The sequence below is a fragment of the Chiloscyllium punctatum genome, chromosome 33, assembly GCF_047496795.1.
Source record: "Chiloscyllium punctatum isolate Juve2018m chromosome 33, sChiPun1.3, whole genome shotgun sequence".
NCBI classification, from domain to species: Eukaryota; Metazoa; Chordata; class Chondrichthyes; order Orectolobiformes; family Hemiscylliidae; genus Chiloscyllium; species Chiloscyllium punctatum.
The window spans coordinates 6291231-6315250 of NC_092771.1; the positions used below are offsets into that span (position 1 = coordinate 6291231).

At 42.6% G+C, this 24020-nt stretch overlaps 1 protein-coding gene across 1 annotated transcript; it reads right to left on the bottom strand.

The window, feature by feature from the left end:
- Positions 1-236: 236 nt before the first annotated feature.
- LOC140458383 (protein unc-45 homolog A-like) lies at positions 237-23779 on the bottom strand. Its single transcript, XM_072552847.1, has 20 exons — positions 23721-23779; positions 22402-22560; positions 22247-22283; positions 21702-21877; positions 20818-20910; positions 19723-19890; positions 18420-18588; positions 17965-18135; positions 16483-16654; positions 15594-15894; positions 13168-13262; positions 11595-11736; positions 10705-10845; positions 9681-9808; positions 8083-8149; positions 7020-7133; positions 6378-6493; positions 4523-4640; positions 3879-4034; positions 237-2210 (listed from the first exon to the last, which is right to left on the bottom strand). The coding sequence occupies exons 1-20, from the start codon at positions 23730-23732 to the stop codon at positions 1938-1940; spliced, it is 2808 nt and encodes a 935-aa protein (XP_072408948.1). The 5' UTR covers positions 23733-23779; the 3' UTR covers positions 237-1937.
- Between the last annotated feature and the right edge of the window lie 241 nt (positions 23780-24020).

Consider the following 24020-nt stretch of genomic DNA (forward strand, 5'->3'; position numbering starts at 1 on the left):
GGTGGGGAGGGGGAGAGGGAGGGGTGGGGAGAGGGAGGGGGAGGGGTGGGGAGAGGGAGGGGGAGGGGTGGGGAGAGGGAGGGGTAGGGAGAGGGAGGGAGAGGGAGGGGTTGGGGGAGAGGGAGGGAGTGGGGGGGAGAGGACAGGGAGGGGGAGGGGACAGGGAGGAGGGGGAGGGGTTGGGGGGGGAGGGGTTGGGGGGGGAGGGGTTGGGGGAGGGAGGGGAGAGGGGGGGGGACTGCATCTGCAGTCCTCACTTTCTCCTTGATAGTTTAACATCCATCATACAAGCCAACCTTCCATCCATTGACTCCATCTATACTTTTTGTTGCATCAGGAAGGCAGACAACATAATCCAAGACCCATCTTATCCTAGTTGTACTCTCTTCCATCAGCCATAAGATACAAAAGCTTAAACAGACGTACCAACAGATTCAAGAAGCTGGTTTCTCTCTGTTATCAGACTTCTGATGGTATGATCTGCCTGTACTACATGCAAAACTTTTCCCTGTCCCTAGGTAGATGTGACAATAAAAAAAATCAAATCAATTAAATTCAAACAAACAGTGGATGCTTAGGATTGAGTCTGCAGATTGGGTCCTTCCTCTTTTCTTGGAGAATAGTGTCTCCAAAATTAGTTGCCACTGATTGTGTAGCTAATGATCTCTCCACATCTTTAAAACGATTTCCATCAATTCCTCCCTGGAATACAAGCTATATCATCCTGAAGTATCTTTGGTGATGCTTGGTCTATGCCACTTCATGAACCCATTTAGATTCGGAGGGGGGAGGGGAGGGGCATGGACAGAAATCATGCAAGGGAAAAATATTAGCCTTGTTGGTCCATCCACTGGGTTTGTGGGGACAAGTTGATGAACGAACTACTCTCATCTGTCAGTTTCACATCCACCTCATTCTAAACATAAAAGACACTAGCCTGCAACTAACATAATCAACAACTCGCAGGCCAAGCTTTGAATAGGTCTAGTTAATTAAACATGGGGCATCAGTACTGATGATACATTAATAAACAAAAGATTGATGATGTGAAAAACAATGAATGTGCAAGGTGCAGAGTGTCAATGAAGCTCATTTTGATAATTAAACAGATTTATCATTTCATCACAGACAGACAACTAGTTTATAGGAAGCTACTAAGTCTGCAATCACACTAAAAGATTAGTATTCATGTGGAGCAGCTTCTGTGGTAAAAATCAGATATTGACTCCCACCTAGATTCCAAAGCTGAATCATAATGTGAGTTCGTTCCACTAAGAGTCTTACTGAACTCCTCAGTGGCAATGCAGATCAGATGTTCACATTGTGATTTGAAGTTCAAAGCCAGCATAATAAAATGCTACAAGCTAATCCAAGTTGAGAATGTGTAAAATATTAGAGTGAATGCAGTAAATATTCAATGACCTAAACCAGTAATCTCAGAAGTGTTCTGCTCAAAATATCCCGGCTTCCCCAGCCAGGCCAGAAGCAGATCAAGGTCATGGTCTACAATGGCCTCTGGGGTCCATTAGTTTGTTGACTGTCACTGATCCCATCCACAAAATCAATGGGTGGTCACTGGGGCTACAATGAGAGGGTTCAGGTATCCACAGAATGAGTAAAAGCTAGCATCTACAGCAGAGATGAGCACGAGGAAAAAATGATAAATATTCTGAACCATGAGCTTTTTTCCCCTGAAGGACTTTAACACTGAATTAAATTTCTTCATACCTAATTATATAATACAGGTGCAACATCCTGTTGGTACCTCTCACAACAAAGTAGTATAACTGAAAGAGCCAATAGATGCTGTATATAAAAACATTGTGCAGAATGGTTTAACACCCAAAGATTAGCAATCAGCAGTGTATCACACAGTGGGAGTGTTTCTTGTCTGTAAGCTGGTTCATGTGTCCCTGGAATGTCCTGTTTTGCTTTCACTAAGGGCTGGTCTCCTCCTCAGTGGGTTTTATTAGTCCATACTCCACTGCTTGAGAGAGACAATCCTGGGCAACAGCTGACACCTTGCATTTCTTTTCATCTCCCTCCCTGCTCAAAGCAGACAGGATTTCGAACATCTCTGTCTCCATGAGCAGGGCTGCAAGCTCCCGTTCAGCGTTCATTAAGTTGAGAGTGATGACGAGCCCTCGATGTTGCAGGTCGACATTTGAGCTCAGCACAAGTGCTTGAAGGATCTCCAACCAGTGGCTTGTCTGTTGCAGGTGGCGGAGGGGAGAGAGAGTAAAGCACAAGGATGTAACTTTCAGCTGCACTGCAAATTTGTGTCAAAAGGAACAAATGGGACAGAGCACAGTACCATGGCAATTAAGTTTCCTCAGATCATTCCTCATGAGTTTCATAGATGCCAGCTGCTCTCATGAATCCTTTCTGGATCACAGCCTAGACATCAAGGGTCAGCAAGCTATTTGACCATGGGAGCTAACATAGGCATCACCTCTTAAGTCAGTAGGCTCTAGGTTCAAACCCCATTCCCACATTTGGATTCAGTGTCCTTCAGCTGAGACATTAACCTGCAGTTCGATCTTCTGAAAATGTCCCACTATACCATTTTATATCCAGGCCAATACTTATCCCTTAATCAATATCACTGATTGAGATTGTCTGGTTATTATCCCATTGCTCCTAGTGGGTGCTTGGTGAGTCTTTCCTCAATGGACTATTTCAGCCTCTCAGCATAGGTCATTTCGTAATGACCAAGGGCAATGATTTATCCTCTCCCCTGTTCTGTCCAGCCAAGGATAGGAGGCCAGTCAAAGCACCATAGTCAGGTGCGGTCAGCTGACTTTCCTCAACTAAGAATGAACCTGGGAACTACTTTCACTTTATACAAGAGGCTGCACATTTCACCACCATCACTGTTGACTATAGGTTTCTATAACTGTGGTTTCCTAAACCTCATCTTTAATCCCACAAAGGCCATCAATAGGACACTGCATTCTCTCTGGAAAGCCAGTGCCGTCTGTACTGGCTTGGATTTCCACAGAAATAAAATATTCTCAGCACAACTAAAACTGAAATTTAAAACCCAAAACTCACAAGGAAAAGTCATAAATTGTTGAATTCTCACTTCCCACACATGCATCAGTTGCCACTCACTATCAATTTGTGATAGTATTGGAAGAGCACAGATTCGATCACCAGATTCTCTTTTATTTAACTTTGCAAATATTTCTCTTGAATTTTTCCGATCAACACTCTGTGTCCTCAGCTGCTTTCAGAAGGAAACCCTCAATTACTGATCATCATAGGTCCAACCTCCAGCCTTTGCTGTTAACAGCAGCTGGAGGGTAGTAGCAGGAGAACAGCGAACATTACAGTGCAGTACAGGCCCTTCACCCCTCGATGTTGTGCCAACCTGTGGAACCAATCTGAAGCCCATCTAATCCACACTATTCCAATTGCATCTATATGTTTATCCAATGACCATTTAAATGCCCTTAAAGTTGAGGAGTCCACTCCTGGTTGGAGGAATTAGAATTAGCACTTACACTAGTTCTCAATTGGGAAGTGAATTAGCAACGATAGCCAGGGGTCCTGTTTTTGACCACTAACCAGAACCCCCTGCTGAAATGTGAGGTCAGGTGACAACAAGTTTAGGTTCTTTGTTGACACTCTCTGTCAAATATCTTGCTGACAGACAAAGTTCTAGGCTCAAAACTGAAGAATGTCATTTGGGCAGAAGAGAGAAAGCGAGTGAGCAAAAATCATCTGCATCCCTGTACCCTCCGGAATAGACAGTAGCAGACTGCTAGCAGGTTGGAAGATGCAAGGAGGTAAGGAATGAGTAAGATGGAGCGAAGGTGACTGTCAAAAACAGCAAATTGAAGGCACAGAGTGGAGCAGGATATGTGGTCACTCACCACCTGTGTCATTTTGGTACAGAGTTTTGGCTGCAGCGATGTTAAGAAGGCTACAGCACCCGCAGCTGCACACCTCAACTTCTCATCCTCTTCACCACTGTACAACACCAGCAGTTTCAGACGATCCGTCCCTTCAACCAGGAATAGATTCTGGACCTGAAACAAGATGCAAACAAAAAAGAAAAGGTGAAGGTGTCTGAGAATTAGTTTCCCTTCCCAACAAACCAATAATCCAAAGGAACAGTTTTTTGGCTAGCTACTTTTTCAAGATATTTTCTCATTGGGAAACAGTTCTATCTGCAACAGAGGTCTTTGTGCGTCACCATGTGACGAATTCCAGGCAGAAGACACAGACTGTCAGCAAGGTACTCAACCCTCAGAAATCTGACCCATCGCCCAAACACCGAGGGGTTCCCTCCATGGGTACTGGATAATCATCATGACAGGGCATCTGGGCTGGTTTTCTCAACAGCTACTGCCCCATGTGAGTTAGCAAAACAGCTGGGGATTGTATCATGCTCTTCCTTAATGTGGTATGAAGCATACCATATTGGAAGTGTATCAACCCATAGTATGAATTCTTAATAGCCACAAATCACAATGCGGGGATGTTTAAAGAAAGCAGCAATGCAGCACTAACACACCTCCTCACTCAGGACCATGTTGCACATACACTCAGTAGCTGCCAATCGGATCATTTCATGGTCTTCAAACATGTAGCTCTCAATCATTGGAATGGCTTTTTCCTTAATTATCTTCTGGCTAAAAGAAGTCAAGAGATTAATCAATTAATGAGTGCCAGCCTTGACCCAGCAAATAACACTCTCACCAGAGTTAGAAAGTTATTGAGACAAACCCCCCCCCCCCCCAGGAATTTGGCTTCAAGTCTTGGAGTCCACTGCAGTGTGTTTCTGAGGGACTGCTATCTGTTTAACCTTTTGGGAACTCATCTGAATGCGAAGTTTGATTTGCTCAATGTATTAAATATACATTTGCTTGGAGTTTGAACATACTCAGCCATCTGAGGCTCCTCAGCACTGGTAGTTCTGCTCACTTAAGAGAGACAAACGTGAAATGTTAATTGTTTTTATGACTTAAGGACATCCCCAAAAGCACTTTACAGCCAATTAAATGCTTCTGATGTGTGGTTACTTCACCACAGAAAAGACACTGGTGCTAGGAAAAGATGCAAAGCAGAGCAAACACAAACAAAAGCTTTGAAGGAAATAGCTTCCTTTCTACTCTTTTAAACAAATTTATAATCGGATGAAACAACTCCCAAGGGACTCTGTAACAAAAATCATAAACAGTTAATAGGAACTGGTACAAAGTGAATGGAAATTCACTAAATTAAAATAACATTGTTCGGGGTGATGATCCCAGCCTGTGGTGCCCACCAATCTCCGAATGCCTCCACTGTGTCAGTGAACACCACATATTCCCTCTCAACACGCACCTGAGTGCGGATATAACCACGAGAAAGGGGCAGACAGTCAGGTACTAGGATCCCCTCTGCAACTTCTGCCTGGACCTATTAATGGTCATTTTGTCCCAACCAAAGAACAGATCCATGAGAAGGCCCTGTGACCTGTCTGTCCCTCACTACACAGAGTGCCCATAAATCAGGTGAGTGGGGCTGAAGTCCAATTGAAAATTTAGGAGTTTAATTAACTACAGAGGGTTGCAAATGAAAACATTCAACATTAATTTGAAAAACCATTTCCTCCACCACAAAAACTACAAGTGACCTGGCACCCAGTGCAATGGCTTAACCTTTGATTGTATGGGGCTGCAGCATGTAGAACTCTCCATCCCTGGTGCCTAACAGAAAAAAAGGACTTCTTTGTGGAGAGTCTGGGGGGAGGGGGCGGGGGGAGGTGGAGGATTTCCACTACCAGAGGGTAAAACATTACACCTGTATCTGAGCAGTGGTCAAAGGTGAGGAAGTGGACAGTATGCAGCAGCTGTCCATACAGGAAATGTCTCCATACTGTTCTGAAGAGCATGGGGGATGTATTTCCTCTGATATGACTCCATTTGCAGGGTGCTGCGCCACAGGAGAAGGTCCAGGGTGCAGGGCAAATGTCAGGTTTCAAACAGACAGAGGTTAGTTCATCCAGGAATCCACGGCAAGCTTGGGCCACTTCAATTTTCCATGTGGTGTCAGGGCCGAATACCTCAGGCATAAGGTTCTGGACGTCTCATATTGATATCATACTGGATATTGACTAACATCCTCTCGGTCAGCAGTGCTAGTGAGGTCCAGCCCACTTGTTTCCTTTCTATGAGACATCAAAGTAACCTAATTAAAGATTGAGAGACTTGACACACTTGACAGGAAACGGTTTATGTAGGTGAAGGAACTTTATCAACCAGTGGGTAAGAGCTTTGGAAACAATTACTAATGAAGTTGCTGACTTATTCATTTGTGTTTATCCAACTGAATCACTGGAGCAATCCTCCCACAACACAGTCTCATCCCTTTACTCAATCACTTACCGTAGTCTCTCACTAATACCAGCCAAATTGGTTAATGCCATCAGCGACTCAAAGTTCTGCAACCCAGTACGGTCAAGATGCAAAAGGCCGACCAAAGGTCGGACTACTTCATAAATCTGAGGGAGTAAAGAGCAAAAGCAGAATATTTAATCACTTACCACTACTGTAATGCATCAACAATGTGCCACGCTTCCAACCTCAACAGCATGTTACCTACTAGAAATTGTGGCATTTTTGAGATCAACCTTCCTTGGACTTTGTCGGCATGTACGAGTTGGACAGAAGGGTCTGTTTCTGTGCTGTATATCTCTATGACTCTTTGAGGGATATAGTGATTAGGGACAGAACTGAGCTGTGGATCCTTGTACAGTAGTAATCAGATTAAGACTATCCAAACCCATTTTACATAGAATCTTCACAATGTGCAGATAACGAGGCATCCATCTTCTTACTCAGAACTGAATTTGATCCCAATTCCCACATAGAAAAGCCATTATACCATCAATTTTTAAATGGATCAACATTGTACAAAATTTCTTGCTGAATATTTAGAAGCAGAAAATAAGGCTCTTAAAAACTGTGCAATTAATGCAATATGAAAAAACAAAATCCTAAGGCACTGCACAAATTCTCAGGACTCACCCTTTCTCCAGGGAAGGCAATCTCAGGGTTTGAGGTGATAGCTATCTTTGCCAAGGCCTGGGCTGCCTTGGTCTTACCAACTTCTGTGCCTTCTGATGCCAGAGGAATCAGAGCCTACAGGATAAGAAGTAGTGATAAGCCACATTGAATAAACATGTGCATTCAAAGTCCAGTGATTCAAACCTGAAGCCAATCATGGCAATGGCTGCCAAATATAAAGTTACAGTCCCTCAAGGTATGCAGTTCCAGAAACCAATTGGTGAAAGAGCCAGTCTTTACATACACTTTTTAAAAAAAATCTATTTGCAGAGTATGAACAGCGACTAACTCAATAACCATTGTTTTAGTTTATATCTATTTAGAAGAATTCAAATGAATCCTCAGTTTGTGCACACGACCAGCTCTTAACTGAATATAAAGATATAATTAACAATAGGGACTTGTAAGTGAGACACAACTCTCATTCCTATATTGAGAAGCTGTTTCCCTTTGTTCTAAATGAAGAACAATAAATATAAGATGGTCATCGATAAATCCATTGATGAACTCAGGAGAAATCTCTCTACCCAGAGAGGGGTCAGGAAGAAGAAACTGTTAACATCACAAGAAACTGTTATTAACTAGGTGCTGTTTCAAACTGAAGAAGAAAGGAAAAGGAGAAGGGGATAAAATGAAGCAGGCAGGAGGAGGTTATTGCAGGTATAAACATTGGCATGAACGAGTTGGGCTGAACTGCCTGCTTATGTGCTTTATATTCTATGGAAGTCTGTGTAGACGTGTGCTTGTTGAGAGTCAGTGGATCAAGTTGACTATGACGGCCTTCACTTCATGGTACACTGCCAAACAGAATGGAACTTGAGTGAAAAGGGCAGGATGTTGGCACCCACATTATATTCTCATGTCAGAAAGTAATTTCAGAAGTGGAAAAACTGCTCTCTGACAACCTTGCTACCTTCTCTTTGTTATCTCCCATTCTTATCCCACAACGGCTACAGTTCATTTATAAAAAGACAGGAATCACTGATATGGAGAAATCCCAAGGAGTTAACATGCTCATACTCACCTTCCCTCCACCCTGAGCTACTACAATTCCACGATCCTCTGGAGCCTCTACCAGAGCTAGGAATACACTGAAAAACAGAAAATGTTTGATGTTCTCAGTCATACACTGTTTCCACTCTGTATTACTTAGATTAGATTACTTAGATTACTTACAGTGTGGAAACAGGCCCTTCGGCCCAACAAGTCCACACCGCCCCGCCGAAGCGTAACCCACCCATACCCCTATTAAGCGGCTGCTTAATAAAACAATAGCAAGAGTTTAGGGAAGATGATAGTACAAAGAACTATTAATCCAGGCAAGAGAGAATCTAATCATTGCCCCTTGATATTCATGGCATTGCCATCAATGAATCCCCATTATTAACATCCTTGGGGTTACAATTGACCAGAAACTGAACTGGACTAACCATGGAAACAGTGGCTACAAATCCTGTAGCAAGAATCTGCTGCCTGACTCTCCAAAATCTGTCTACCACCTACAAAGCACATGTCAGGAATGAGATGAAATACTCCCTACTTGCCTGGATGGGAGCAGCTCCAGCAACACTCAAGAGCTTGAAGCCATCCAGGACAAGCAGCCCGTCTGACTGGCACAACACTCACAAACATCCACTCTCTCCACCACTGACATTTGGTAGCAGCAGTATGTACCATCTACAAGATGTACTGCAGAAATTCACCAAGGTTCCTTAGACTGCACCTTCCAAACCCACGATCACTAGAACGGCATGTCGCAGATACATGAGAACACAACCACCTCCAAGTGAGCAATAAACTAGGCTGATGAGCAAAGCCAGTAAACAATGGTGGAGTTTTATTGTGTTACGCAAGTATTCAATTGTAGCAATCTCTCAAAGTGTGGCGAGGTCAGCTGTCCTCCAGAGACTGGAGTAATTCAGTGAATTACCAAGGGAATTCTGCACTGTTGAATGTGCCATCTTTTGTTGAGAATTGGAGCCCCATACCAGAGCCTTCTGTATTGTGCTGAAGGAGCATTTTTTCCCTTTATTCTTCCATGGGATGTGGTATCACTGACAAGGCCAGAATACGTTGTCCATCACTAATTGCCCTTGAGTTGACTCTGTCATTTTAGAGGCCACTTAAGAGTCACTTATACACCAGACTGGGTAAGGACAGCAGATTTCCTTCCCTGACATTAGTGAACTAGATGGGTTTTTACAGCAGCAAGTGGTGATTTCATAGTTACCATCATGGAAACCAGCTTTCAATTCCAGACAGGTTAGTTCAATTTAAATTCCACCAGTTGCTGTGGTGGGATTTGAACCCGCATCACCCCAGCATTAGCCTGGGTATCTGGATTGCTAACATTACCACCACATCACCATCTCTCCCAAGTTAAAGGGTCCACCCTTTTGACAAAGGCCCCTTCTGCTTGTTACTGTGTTTCACAAATTGTTCCATGACACTCCATGAGAAGGAGGAAATCCATCCACTCAAACAACTTGTAATTTGGTAAATTGCTGTATACAATATAGCTGCTATTTTTGCCCACAAAATAACAGATCATTGCATTTAATACGTCACTGTCTGTGAAAGTCTTCCTAGTTAGCCATTGTTCAACTATTGCCACACACATACCGCGCAATCATCTCTTTGCAGGAATCTGTCAGGGCTGGACTCTCCTTCTTTGTCATACAAACTAATGCCGACACCACCCCAGCCTTCAGGAGTTTTCCAATCCGTTTCCCCACGTACTTGAGTTTATCCTGCAATTCAGAAAATGCCAGTTTAGCACCAAATCAGTTTTCTTAGTCAGTCGTATTTTTAAAATACACATATAATGGCTAGATCAATCACCGTCCAAAGAATTGAGGAATGGGCTGGAAAAATAATGTCCTCAGCTTCAGACATGGGTACAATGTGAAACTCTTTGCCAGCAATCATTGACAAGGACTGAAATCAAGAAGCACTTCATTGCAATGATTGTCACTTGGAACTTTCTCCTTGGTGTGAAGGGATATAGAATAAAAATGGTAGATAGAATTCAAGAGCAAACTGTAAGTTGTAAAACAAGGCTGAGTGATTAAATGGCATCTGCTTGGTACTACAACTTTAATTTTTATAAAAGAATTTATACAATTGTTTGAAAAAAGGAATATTAAAGTGTACATCAAATCAGATTACAAACGTTGGGGTTTTAAAGGTTTTTGGGAATGGGACTAAAATGAATGAAATGTAAAGAAAAGCCAGCAACACGGATTTGCTGGACAAAAAGGACCTGCTTCTGCATGAGTTCTTTCTGGGTTGGCTTCACAGCCCTACTGGCTCCTCAGTACTAAAGGACTGTTCCTCACAGCTGGACCGACAATAAAAGTCAACAGGATGCTTCAAGGTGGTAAAGGAAGGTCACAGCTAAATGCAGTGAGATTTTGTTCTCCCAACATCCTCACAGATGCAATCATCACAAGAGTCAGTGGATGAAGAACTGAACCATTAGCGGTTATTCCCCCACCTTGTTCCAACTAACATTAAGGACCATTAAAAATTTCCCTGCAAACTCAGCAGAGAGTGGAGGAATAAATTGTAGATTTGTATGGCTTACAGGCAGAACAAGAGTTACAAGTATAATTTCCTGTAAATATAGATAGCACTTGTATTGCACCTTGGGATGCTCCTCTGGCACATGCTGTTTGGCGTATTTGGCCAGTTCTAGAAGCTGTGGATCAGGAGTCTCCTTATCGTAGCTGTTCGTGCAGTTCACAAGGGTGGAGGCAACTGCAAAAAGAGCAGTTTTATCTTCTGACTAGAAAGGAATAAAAGCAAGAGATCATTGTACACAAAGCAGTAAGAATGGAAGAACCGTAGACACTGATCATCTCATGCTAAACGATTTTTATCACAAACAACTCAGATAGATCATTAACAGAGATGATATATCAACCAAATTTCCGCTCCCAACTGAAGTTCCAATATCTGACCCAGATGTTTTCATTTGAGCTGAAGCATCCTGTTTGATTGTGGAGATTATCAGAGCTGATTTCAATCATGTCCTAATTTCATATACATACATACATTCACACAGACATCAATCAGGAGGGGACTCACCATAGTTCTCAGGGATAAAGGGACCAAATGGTATGGGGTGACAGTGGGAACAGAGTACTTCAGGATGATCAACCATAATCATATTGATTAACAGAGTGGTTCAAATGCCTACTCTGTTTATTTTTCCTATGTTTCTATGAAAGGCTGGCCATCATTCGTATGGTCAATCCCAGGGGGTTAAGAGATTAACAGCAATCTTTACTAATGCCCTGATTAATAATTCAGCACAGAATAGGGATCAAAAGGACAGTGCCATCATTAGCAGACTTGCACTCTATCTTGATATAATTGCACAGAAAAGCAAGCATGTGAAGGCCACACAAAAGATTAACATCTGCTCCAACAATTCAAAGGAAATATCTAGTGGCTGGCCAGTAAACAGGTAAGATCAGCAAACATACAAAGGACATGCTTTTCCCTCTTTTGCTCATTGTTTTCAATGTTTACCTTTGCCAGTTCAAACACAGCCTGTACTGCAGCTTGGTCATCCACAAACTCCTCCTTCACGTCAGCATCGAAGGTCAGATAGGCCAGTCCCTCCACTGCCCAACGCCGAGTGCTGCACTGATTTGAGTTGTTACATAACCACCTAGCAAGAGAGTGGACCAGCAATTTGATCAGAAGCAGCCTTGATATATTATCCATCACTTTACACCATCTCCTCAATTAGCTCAGTTCACAGACTGTCACTGTACTAGCAATTTATTCAGCAGCACTTTCAGTCCCTGTCGCTTTCCTCTCCTGGACTGTTCTTATATTGTTCCTGTTTGGGAACCAGTACTTTTTTTTGCTCACTGGCTAGACCAACATTTATTGCCCATCCCTAATTACCCAGAGGGCAGTTAAGACTCAGTCACATTGCTGTGGGTCTGGAGTCACATGTAAGCCATACCAGGTAAGAATGGCAGTTTCCTTTCCTAAGTGAGCCAGATGAGTTTTTTTCAATAATTGGCAATCATTAGACTCCCAATTTCAGATTTTTATTGAACTCAGTTTCTACCATCTGCCATGGCAGGATTTGAACCCAGGTTCCCAGAACATTACTTAGGTCTCTAGATTAATATTTCAGCAATAATATCACTAGGCCATCGTCTTCTAATTTAAACAACTGTAATAGTCAAAATAAACTAGAAGATCAATGGAAGAGCGTGGAGCTCATACAGAACTTATTCTCTCAAGGTAGCCCTAGAAAAGATGCTTCTACTCGTTGGGAAGCTATGAGCTAGGGGACATAAATCCAAATGAAGTTTCAGGAGAAACATCTTTCCCCACAGTCTGGTGAGAAGTTGGAACTTACTCCCACAGGGAGTAGCTGAGGTGAACAGTATAGATGCATTTAAGAGGAAGCTGAACAAACATGTGGGAAAGGAATGGAAGTATGCGCTGATAGGGTGAGATGAAGGAGGGCTGAAGGAAGCTCTGACATGCACCAGCTAGATCCATATGTGCCCATTCTGACCGGTAGCTGTGTGTAATACCATGTGTAATCTTTTTGAAGCTAATGTGTCAGGGCTTTTTGTGGTACAGTGGTAGTGTTCCTCCTACCTTTGAGCCAGGATGCCCAGGTTCAAGTTCCACCTGCTCCTGGAGTGTGTAATAACATCCCTGAGCAGGCTGATCAGAATATATCTGAAATCAAACTACTGTGTGGACGTAACCAAATGATTACAAATGCACAACTATAAAAAAAAAGCATCAAAGGATCATGGCCGTTCATATATACAGACTGATAGACCCACAAATCCAACTCCTGATGGTTGCGCAAGTATGATAAACAAACTTCTTTCATTAGCAATCTCACTGTGTGGATGGTGTAGAAATTACAAAAAAAACTACACTGATCTAGCAGGAAATGCTTTTCTGAAGAACGTTGTTCACAGAGCAAAGGGAGCATTCTAAAATAAGAAGTTCTATTCCTTAGCATTCCTAATACTCAATAAATGTGAATAATATTTAATTAAAAAATCAGACCTATTGAAAACTTGTGATTCTTCTGTCACAACATCAGAACCCGGCTCACCTGCGACATTGCTTTGCCAACTTGCAAGTCGAACCTTCAGCAAACTGCTTCATGCTGTAGTCCGTCCCACCAGCAGATCCCACCTTGCACAGACCCTGAAAGAGGAAACAGATTGAGGGATGAGATTACATTGACATTGGCTGGACCTCCATAACTGAAAATTAGGGCAGTAAGTTTGTACAGCCTACACAAGAGGTAGAGCTGGAATCAAATTTTCCTGTGTAAGAAAACTCAAAATTTATAACAGTTCCTTTCATAATCAGATAGCTCAAAACAAAAATAAAGGAGAATCCAAAGGTGTTTACTAAGTGTATTAGGGGTGAGAGGATCATCAAGGTGAGTTCAGCCGTTTGAGATAAAAGTGGCAATGTGTGTGTGGAATCAGAAGACGTTGAAATTTTGCATCTGTATTCAATATAAAGAGACAATGCAGGTATAGAAATTCATGGAAGGACAACTGAGAGAAACTTAGACAAAATAGCATTAAGGGAGTATTGGTAGTACTAATTTTAGCAGGCTTAAAATTGGATAAATCCCCAGGCCCAGTTGAGACATATCTCAGACGACTACAAAAAGCTAGGGAGGAAACTGGAAGGCCTTGACATTCATTTTCACATTTGCTGTGGCCTCAGGAGAGGCACCGAGAACAGCTAATGTGGTACCATCATTCAAGAAAGGTGGCAGAGCTGAACCAGGGAGTTTTGGGCCAGTGAGTCTAACATCAGCGATTGGGAAATTATTAGAACAAATTCTCATGGACAGAATTAATCTCCACTTGGAAAGACAAGGATGGCTTTCTCAAGGGAAGATCACGTCTAAAAATAAACCACTGAATTTTTGAGGCGGTGAAGGGACTGCAGTTGACGTAGTCTGCACAAATTTCAATAAACTTTTGACAAGACCTTGCATAGGATACTGGTCAAGAAGGAAAATAAAAACCATGGGATGGGACAGGGGCAATTTGGTAAATTGGATACAGAATTGGCTTAATGGCAGGAAGCACAGAGTGATGATCAAAGGCTGCTTTTGTGACTGGAAGCCTGTTGCCAGTACCATGCCACAGGGTTCAATGCTAGGTCCCTTCCTGTTTGTAGTGCACATTCATGATCTAGACATAAATAATACAGGAGTATGTTCAGTAAGATCAAACAAAAATTGATGGCATGCTAAATAGTGAGAAGGAATGCCTTACAATCCAGGATGATATACACAGGGTTTTCAGATGGGCAGAACAGTGACAGATGGAGTTTAATCTTGAAAAGAACCAGGTGATGCATTTTGTGAGGATTTACACAGCAAAGGGAATACATATTGAATGATAGGACCCCGGGAATTACTGAGGAATAAAAGGAACTTGATGTGTAGTTCTATTGATCCTCGAAGACAACAGGGCAAGTGGATTGGGTGGCATACGAGATATTTACCTTCACGAATGATGGTGTTGAATACAGAGGAAAAGAGGTTAAGATGGAGTTGTTTAAGACAATAGTTCAGCCACAGCTGGAATACTGCGAGCTGTTCTGGTGACTATACTAGATGAGGAACGGGGTTGCACTGGAGAGGGAGCATAGGAGCTTCATCAGGATGTTACATCAGGTAGTGCTGCAGCTACACAGAGACTAGGTAAGCTAGGGGTGTGTGTGCCTCCGCGCACGTGCATGTGCTTGTACATAGCAAGGACACCTGATTGAGGTGTACAAAAACAGGCACAGATAGGGTAATTAGGGAGGAATTTTTCCCCTCAGTGGAGGAACTAATAACCAGGGGTCATTAAGAGGGAGGAAATTTAGAAGGGATTTAAAGGTAATTTTTTTCATGCAGAGGGTAGTAGGAATCTGGAACTCACTCTTTGAAAGGGTGCTAGAGGCAAGAACCATCACAGCATTTTTAGGTGAATACTTGAAACACTATGGCATACAGGGGCACAGGCAGACACGACGGGCTGAACAGCCTCTTTCCCTGTTGCAATATCTGATGATTATGACTCAAAGTAAAAATTTCAGGACCCAGACAAAGCCTTAAGGTCCCTCAACATTTTTAACAAATATTAATTCCAACCACACCTGCCCCCTCAACCCATTCCTAGTGATACTGACTCAGTGGAGAAAAATGTACAAAAGGCATTATGGACTACATCTGGTACCTAACAAGTGTCACCAGTGAGGGCTTTGACAACTCCTAGTCCAAGGCACTGAGACACCTTCCATGCCAAATTGGCAAAGAATAGTTAACACATCAGAGAGTTTTGGGACTGGTTTAATTACCGCTGCCTGTAAGAAGCAGGGCAGCATGGTATGAAGGCAAAAATATATTTTTAATCTCGACTCCTCCAGCTCCAGGAAAGAGGAAATGAAATGAGAGGAGATACTTGGCTGCCCATAAGACTTGCATAGTTTGTAGAACTTGATTAAACCGTTGTAACCTACCACCAGAGCTCGAATTTTGATTTGATCACTTTCGTTCTTCTTGTAGATGTCCTTCAGAAGCGTCACCCCGTTCGCTGTGATGAATGAAGCCCGTTTTGATTTGCCTGCAGCATGAATGAGAGCTTCCACAGCCACCAGTTGGTCAATCTCCCGCTCAGAGCTGCACAATGCTATCATGCACTCCAAGATCCCACTCATCTCCAGTACTCGATTACCGACGTCTGAGGGCCCCTGTAGTAGGGTGGACACAGTCTGGATGGCCTGCAGCTTTCCATCCAGTCCTGAAGACTCAAAGCGGTCCCTATGCAGAAGAAAAGTTCAGCTGCAATTTTTAAAAAACATCTATATTGTTCCTTAATCCCTGCTTTAATCCAAGTCAGCACCTCTTGCATGGAACCACATAAGGAGATATTACAGGAAACCAAAAGATTGATTTAAAAGATAGGTTCAAAGTAAATTCTTAAAGGAGAGGGAAATAGAGATCTGAAGTAGTTTAGGAAGGGAATTTCAGAGTATTAGTTACAGATAGCAGAAAGCACAGCCTCGAAAGGTGAAGTGTTTAAAATTAGGGATGCTTAAGAGAACAGTGTCAAGAACATGTGGATCTTGGAAGGTTGTAGAGCTGGTGAGGTTACAGAGATGAGGGGTGTGAGGGCACAGAGAGGTTCAAACATTGAAACAAGCTTTCACTGTAAGGCCAGAGCCTTAGCATCAGACACGTTTCTCTTCCAGATGTCGCCGGTTGCGTACCAGAACAATGGCTGATTCTTCCCTGTGAACAGGGCCAAGAAGCACTATTTCTGTACACATATCACAACTAAGATCAGCTAACTCAGCACAGACCAGAAACCTGTAACCTGAATTTTGTCATTCTTGCAAAACTCCCTACCTGACATAGTCCTCACAGAGTTTGTTAAAGGCCTCTCGCTCTGCGTCACATTTGAGGTCATCGTAAAGCTTGGTCAGCAGTACTGACACGCTCATCCGACCACTATCCGTTATCGAGACGCTGTTGGGAATTTCTGAAACTGTGCCAGCCACTTCAAGAATCTTCCTCATGCCTGATCAGTGCAGAGAAAAGACACAGTCATACATGGTGCTATGGTGAGATAAACAGGGATGGGAGGAATCCCATCCACACAAGATCTGTTGACCTGTACTGAAAATTCCACATCTCTCTATATTCTTGAATGAGACAGCAGCTGTTGTGAACACAAAGTACTTCAGAACACCCCATCCCACAATACCCCCTTTGCTCTAGTTCATCTAGGAAGGAATTCAAAACACAGAAATATGTGGACATTGCATCAATGTGAGGATGAATGAATAATTTAAATCCAAAACCTCTCAAAGAGAAGAGATTGTGAAGTTGTAAGCAATGACAATTTCTCAGAGCTTACCACTCTTCTTGATTTGTATTGGTATTAAAAATGAGTCATCGGACTAGGTCAGTTCCTCTGCAAAGACTAGATGATGCCTCACGATCAACTCTGTGAATTCAATCTCACCACAGGCAGATACAGGGAACACAGATTTATTTCTGAATACACCCTCTACCACAACATAACCATATTTTGGTTTTATGTCTACAGTAGAAAAGGTGGCTCCACAACCTGCCAATGGGATCAGATAAGCAGACCCTCAAAACTCAGGTAGCCCAGTCGTGTGTTGATGAATGGTCACTGATCTGAAATATTAACCAATTCTCTCTCCATAGATGCTGCTGGACCTGAGGGGTATTTCCTGTTTCTATTTAAACTGTTTTCATGCTCATTTCGTACACCCTACCTTGATTTATTTGAATCCTGTGAAGTTAGAGGTTTCCACAAAGTTCCTCTTAACATTGTTGCTGCACAAATATATCCTAAATCAGAATGGTGTTAGTGTCTGTAGCTCAGCCAATCTACAAATTAACAGCAGGAGCTGCTTAATATTTGTTTCCAATCAGCCTCATGAAGAGTGGTTCTCTTTCTGAATCAATAATTCATAGACTGAGACCAAAATTTTGGGAGTTTGAGAGCCCAAGAGTTCAAACGTAATCACAGCAGCTAGGAAAATTAGAATCAGTTAACTAAATAAGTTTAGAGTAGTAAGCCACTATCAGTGATTGTGACCATGTAACTAGTAGATTGTCATAAAAATCTATTTAGTTTGCCAATGCAATTTGAAAACAATCTTGCTGTCTGAGCAAGAGCACTTTCAGCCATTCTAGCATGACCTGCATTGCACACACTGACTGACAGAGCAACTGGTCTGGTCATATTCATGTTCCATGTGACAGATCCACACTCAGTGAATGCATATGAGAAAAGAAGCAGCTTTTTCCCTAACACACACGAGAAGCACTGGCTCCCTCAGTTTTACACCTTACCCTGGTCAATTACCCAAATGGTCATGGCGTTGTTGGGATCACGCAAGGATTTCCGGGGAACATGCTTAATCAGGAGGTTTACAGAATTGTCTCGGCCATGAGTGGACACCTGTGGCTGAACCAACATCTCCAACAGCTGGTGAATCATCATCTTCAATTCCTTCAAAGGTTCTAAAGATAAATTAATAATTGTTAGTTATTTGAACACAAAATCTAAGTAATGCTTCATAATCTGAGAGAACTCTTCAAGAAATATTCAAATTTTTATAGCCCATGTAGCTACCAATGCTCCACAAGGTATCACTAATCCAAAACATTTTTGAGAGCTGCCTTTCTGAAAGGCAATACTAGTTATCTAAACTAAAACAGAACTTTAACTGCAGAAAACCGATAGTAACATTGAAACTAATGTTATGAAGAATGGGAAATCATTTCCGCACAGAGATATCACTCACCGAGAACCACCGCCTCCTCTTTTCCTCGAATATCACTTTTTATTCCCCCTTTCAATGAATCAAACATGCTTTGCAGAACATTGCATGCTGCTAGGGAAACCTGCTCCTGGTCACTGCCCATCACGCGACAGAACCTGTCCATTCCTATTGTGTGCAAAATCACTGTCACCTGCAAATAGGAATCAAAACTAAACATAACAAAGGCATTATATAATACAAGCTTTTTCCACACCAAAGTAAATAGATCCAGCTTAAACTGAATAAACGTCTGATGATAGACAAGTGTCAATTGCTACACATTTCATATAGCACTGAATAAAAATTTACAATGGGAGCAAATACAAATACAAAATTATACTAAACATGTTTTACAATGTTCCCATTTCTTACCTGGAGATTCTACTTTTCATGATTAAATTTTGTTTGAAACCTATGAAGTACCTTGGGACACATGACTAGACAAAGGCCTGGTAGAAATTGTGGTATAATGGTCACTGGACTAGCAATCCAGAGACCCAGGCTAAATGCTCTGGGGACATGGGTATAAATCACAACATGGCACTTGGGGAATTTATATTCGATTTATAAAACTAGCCTCAGTAATGGTGATCATGTAAGCAATCAACTACAGTAAAATCTTACCTAGTTTGCTGATGCTCTTTAGGGAAGGAAATCTGCCAGCCTTACCTGCCGTCCTTACCTGGCATACATGAGACTCCAGAGCCACAGCCATGTGGTTGATTCTCAAGTGCCCTTTGCAATGGTCGAGTAAACCACTCAATTCAAGGCCAATTAGGGATAAGAGAAAAAATGCAGGCTTTGCTTGTGACACCCATACCCCAAAGACTAAATTTTAAAAAGGCACTACATAGATTCAAAGAGATCTACAGCACACAAAGGGCCCTTCAGCCCAACATGTCCACACCAATCACCACCACCCAAAACCAACCACCCAATATTTTAATGCCATTTGCCAGCACTTTAGCTATTGCATTGTATGCCCTGGTTCTATATAAATAAAACTTGCACAATTTTTTCATCATACTTCTGTATCACATTTTCCACTTCAATTTTGCAATGACAACTGTCAAGTTGGAGTGTCTGGTCACTGCGTGCTTTATAGCATAGAAACATAGTGAATTTACTGCACAGAAAGAAGTCACTGAGCTCATCATGACTCCAAGCCAACCAATCAATTCTGTTTCCAGCTTGGAGCTCTGTAGGTGCTCTTCACTGACAATTATTATCCAAAATGAATGCAAGTGAGATTGTTTTAGTCCTAATTTTTCTGCGCCTGACTGACCCGGGATTGATGGCCTGAACACAGTCCCACTAGAGTCCGGAGTGAAGCCAGCACGGTGTCTGTATTCCCAGTGTCCAACATCTTCTGGAGAAGATGCACTCCATCACTGCGAAAAATCCTTTCAGCCCCTGCATCTTCCCGAGCAAGAACAATCAGATTCTGAACAGCCTGAAGGGTAAATAAAATATTTGAAACAGGTATCTTATTGGAATAAGAAGACATATGAATTCTCAGCTTCAAATTTCTTTGAAAGTTTAAATTCCAGCTATAGCCCAATGGGCAGCACGGTTGTCTCAGAGTCAAGAGGTTATCAGGTGAAACCTTTTGCTGGAACCTGACCACTTAAACCCCAGTACTGAAGGAGTGTTGCACTGTCAGAGAAGCAGTCTCTCAGATATGGTTGTTCAACTTCCTTTCTTAAAGGGTTTTCTTTAAGATTTCTATATATATCATTCATGGCTTCCCATCTCAACTACTGATAATTTCTTACTTTTTGGAGGGTAGGTGCGGACTTGTTGGGCCGAAGGGCCTGTTTCCACAGCGACAATCCAAAGAGTAACCCACCCAGACCCAATTCCCTCTGACTAATGCACCTGATACTATGGGCAATTTAGCATGGCCAATCCTTGGATTGTAGGAGGAAACTGGAACGGACACGGGGAGAATGTGCAAACTCCACACAGACAGTTGCCTGAGGCTGGAATTGAACCCGGATCCCTAGTGCTGTGAGACTGCAGTCCTAATCACTGAGCCACCGTGCTGCCTCATGGCAGCAAAATATGCTACAGTATCATTCCAGTTTTTTCGCTATCTAGCAGGAATTTCAGTCAACATGACTGAAAACTAACTCTCTGATTATTTAACTGATACTATGCAGCTTCCCTCCAGAGGCAACCTGCATACGTAAGTACAAAATCGATAATTACACTATTAGCTGTTACTCCACTGTTCAAGGTGAATGCAGAACGAAACATTACAGACTCAGTGTTGTGCTGTACCTCAAACCCAAGACAACTTCCCTAACCCAGATGCTTTTCGCCTGCAGCACATACATGCCATTATCTCTAATGAGAATACTTTTAGGAAAACAGAGACCTTTTGTTTCTTGTCAGAATCTTTCTCACTAGGATCCAAGAGGATGTTAAACATCTGCTCCACTCGGGCATCTGTAGAAGACTGTTGTCGGACCTTGAACAGAGATAGAGACACAACACAATCAGAACGTTACACTGGGAATATAAAGAACACATCAACAAACTGAACTTTAGCAGCAATGATGCAGTCCTAGGTGATATTTAGCATCTTTCATTAATAGTAAAACTTCAAATTAATTTAGGGATTTTTTTTTGAAGTTTACATTTCAAGTTTGATTGACACATTTCTTGTGAACAGCCCGAAGAACCCTCTCCAAACACAGCCTAAGTTTGGAATAACTGACCCTAGAATTGTTTACTTTACAGACCCTGTGTTTTAGTTTACTGAAGCTCAGAAAAAGACCAAAATGAACACATGGGAATGTTGCTTTGACAAAATAAATAACCAGTATGAAAAAGCTGAAGTCAATTTTTATATCATGCAATACTGACAATATTTTTAAACTTTTCTGTTTATTCTGTGAACATTGCTGACTGGGCCAGCATTTGTTGCTAGGGCCAGCATTTGTTGCTGGGGCCATTTCAGCGTACAGTTAAGAGTCAACCACATTGCCATGATGGGATTCGATCGCACGTCCTAGAGCATTAGGCTTGATCGCTAGACTACATGTCCAGTGATAATATCACTGCACCAACCCCTCCCCAGAGACGTGCTAAATCAGAATTAAAAAAGGCAACCCAGAAGCATATCTTCACTATCATTTCTTACAGTTCCCTCCTCTGCCAATCTGGCCCTTCTAACTTCTGGTTTTGCTTGCCCTCCTACTGCCTTTTCCCACCAACCAATCTGTTTCTCTTCTCCTGACCCATCCACACACACTTTACCTTCTCCTGGACCTTTGTTGCAATTTGCCGCAGTGATTCCTGAAAAACTTTGTTCTTTGGTTCCAGAACAGCACATCTCTGGATATCAGCAAACGCCTGATCCAGTCTCCCCAGTTCCTGCAGAGCCTGGCTCCTACGGAACAGGGCTTTCACATCCTTCCCATCTGATTCGATTACTGAGAACAAAAAGACAATCATTGCTTTGGAGCAAACATTCTTGAGGGTCATTGCAAATTTACACAGAAATTTAATTAATTTAAACAGGTGGAATCCACAGCCCAGAGCAGCACAAGAGAGAAATGAGGAACAAAATAATTTGGATAGATGTTTAATGAACTAACCAAGTTCACCACATAGTCTTTTCTGATTCAATACTTTGCTCTCATGTTTTAATGTAATTACATCAAAAACAGGGCACTGACAAAAAATATTCAGACAACCCCAAATTAAAACACTCTGGAACAGCTTGTGCACATAACCAAGTAAACATACCATCACCAAGCAGTGGTAATTTGTACACAAAACATACATTTCTTATCACCTACCTTTTGAGGCATCTGCTTCAGCCTTTGAGTACTCCTCCTAATGAGTAATGGAAAAAAAAACAAAATTCAGACATGGGAACTGGCAACTACAATGGCACAATTCACATTTTTCAAAAGGTCACCTGTGAACATTTGTGTATTTTGGTTTTACTCACCAATTTAAGGTAGCAGGCTGCTCTATTGCGGTAAAGGATCATGCCCTCTGACAAGTTCTGGGATAGGTCAATTGCCTGTGTATAGCAGGATAAGGCTTTCTCATAGTCTCCCAATTTAAAATACTTGTTGCCATCCTCCCGCAACAATGCCACACTAGCCTGCAAGAAGAAATTGATAAGTTATACAGGTCACATCCAATATCATATGGGCATCCATGGGAACTGCTGGTTCTGACTTCACACAAAATTGGTAAAGTAGTCAAAGAGGTCAAACATTTGCAGGGTTAGAGCACCTTACACGGTTGGAAGTGAGGCACATAATTGCAGCATTGTAGGAGGTGATTTACCTGCCCTCAGATGTTTGATGGGGACAGTGTCAAGGGAGCTTTAATGTGTATCTAACCCCATGCTGTCCCTGTCCTGGGAGTGTTTGATGGGGACAGTGTTGAGGGAGCTTTACTCTGTATCTAACCCCATGTTGTCCCTGTCCTGGGAATGTTTGATGGGGACAGTGTAGAGCGAGCTTTACTCTGTATCCAACCCCGTGCTGTCCCTGTACTGGGAGTGTGTGATGGGGACAGTGTAGAGCGAGCTTTACTCTGTATCCAACCCCGTGCTGTCCCTGTACTGGGAGTGTGTGATGGGGACAGTGTATACTCTGTATCTAACCCAGTCCTGGGAGTGTTTGATGGGGACAGTGTAGAGGGAGCTTTACTCTGTATCTAACCCAGTCCTGGGAGTGTTTGATGGGGGACAGTGTAGAGGGAGCTTTACTCTGTATCTAACCCAGTCCTGGGAGTGTTTGATGGGGACAGTGTAGAGGGAGCTTTACTCTGTATCTAACCCCGTGCTGTCCCTGTCCTGGGAGTGTTTGATGGGGACAGTGTAGAGGGAGCTTTACTCTGTATCTAACCCCGTGCTGTCCCTGTCCCTGGGAGTGTGTGATGGGGACAGTGTATACTCTGTATCTAACCCAGTCCTGGGAGTGTTTGATGGGGACAGTGTAGAGGGAGCTTTACTCTGTATCTAACCCAGTCCTGGGAGTGTTTGATGGGGACAGTGTAGAGGGAGCTTTACTCTGTATCTAACCCCGTGCTGTCCCTGTCCCTGGGAGTGTTTGATGGGGACAGTGTAGAGAGAGCTTTACTCTGTATCTAACCCAGTCCTGGGAGTGTTTGATGGGGAGGCTCTGGTGTATCTGAAGCTATATCTTGACTCAGGGATTGATGATGTTCGGGAATTCCGAGAGTTCAGGAAAGTTTCCGAGTTCGAACCCTTCATGTTACCTCCCCTCCCAAAGCCGCCCACAGGTCTCTCACCGTGTCCGCCATCTTCTCTCCTGTTGCCCTGGTGACTGTGCCCGGTCAACGTCGCAAATTGATTACGTCATTGGGCGTTACCCCACTATCTGTCAGTCAAAGGCGGGGGCGTGGCTGAGGGTGGTCTTGCTTGCTGCTCCTGGATAATAAATTTGAATCAATGAGATTTTGCAAACTCTTTATCCACAGTGGTGTTCTTACGGAATAGTTACATTCATTAAAATAAAAACCTGCAGGAAGTTTCTATTGAAAGTGTCCAATCTTTATCTCAATATTGATTGTTAATTCATAAAGGCTCTG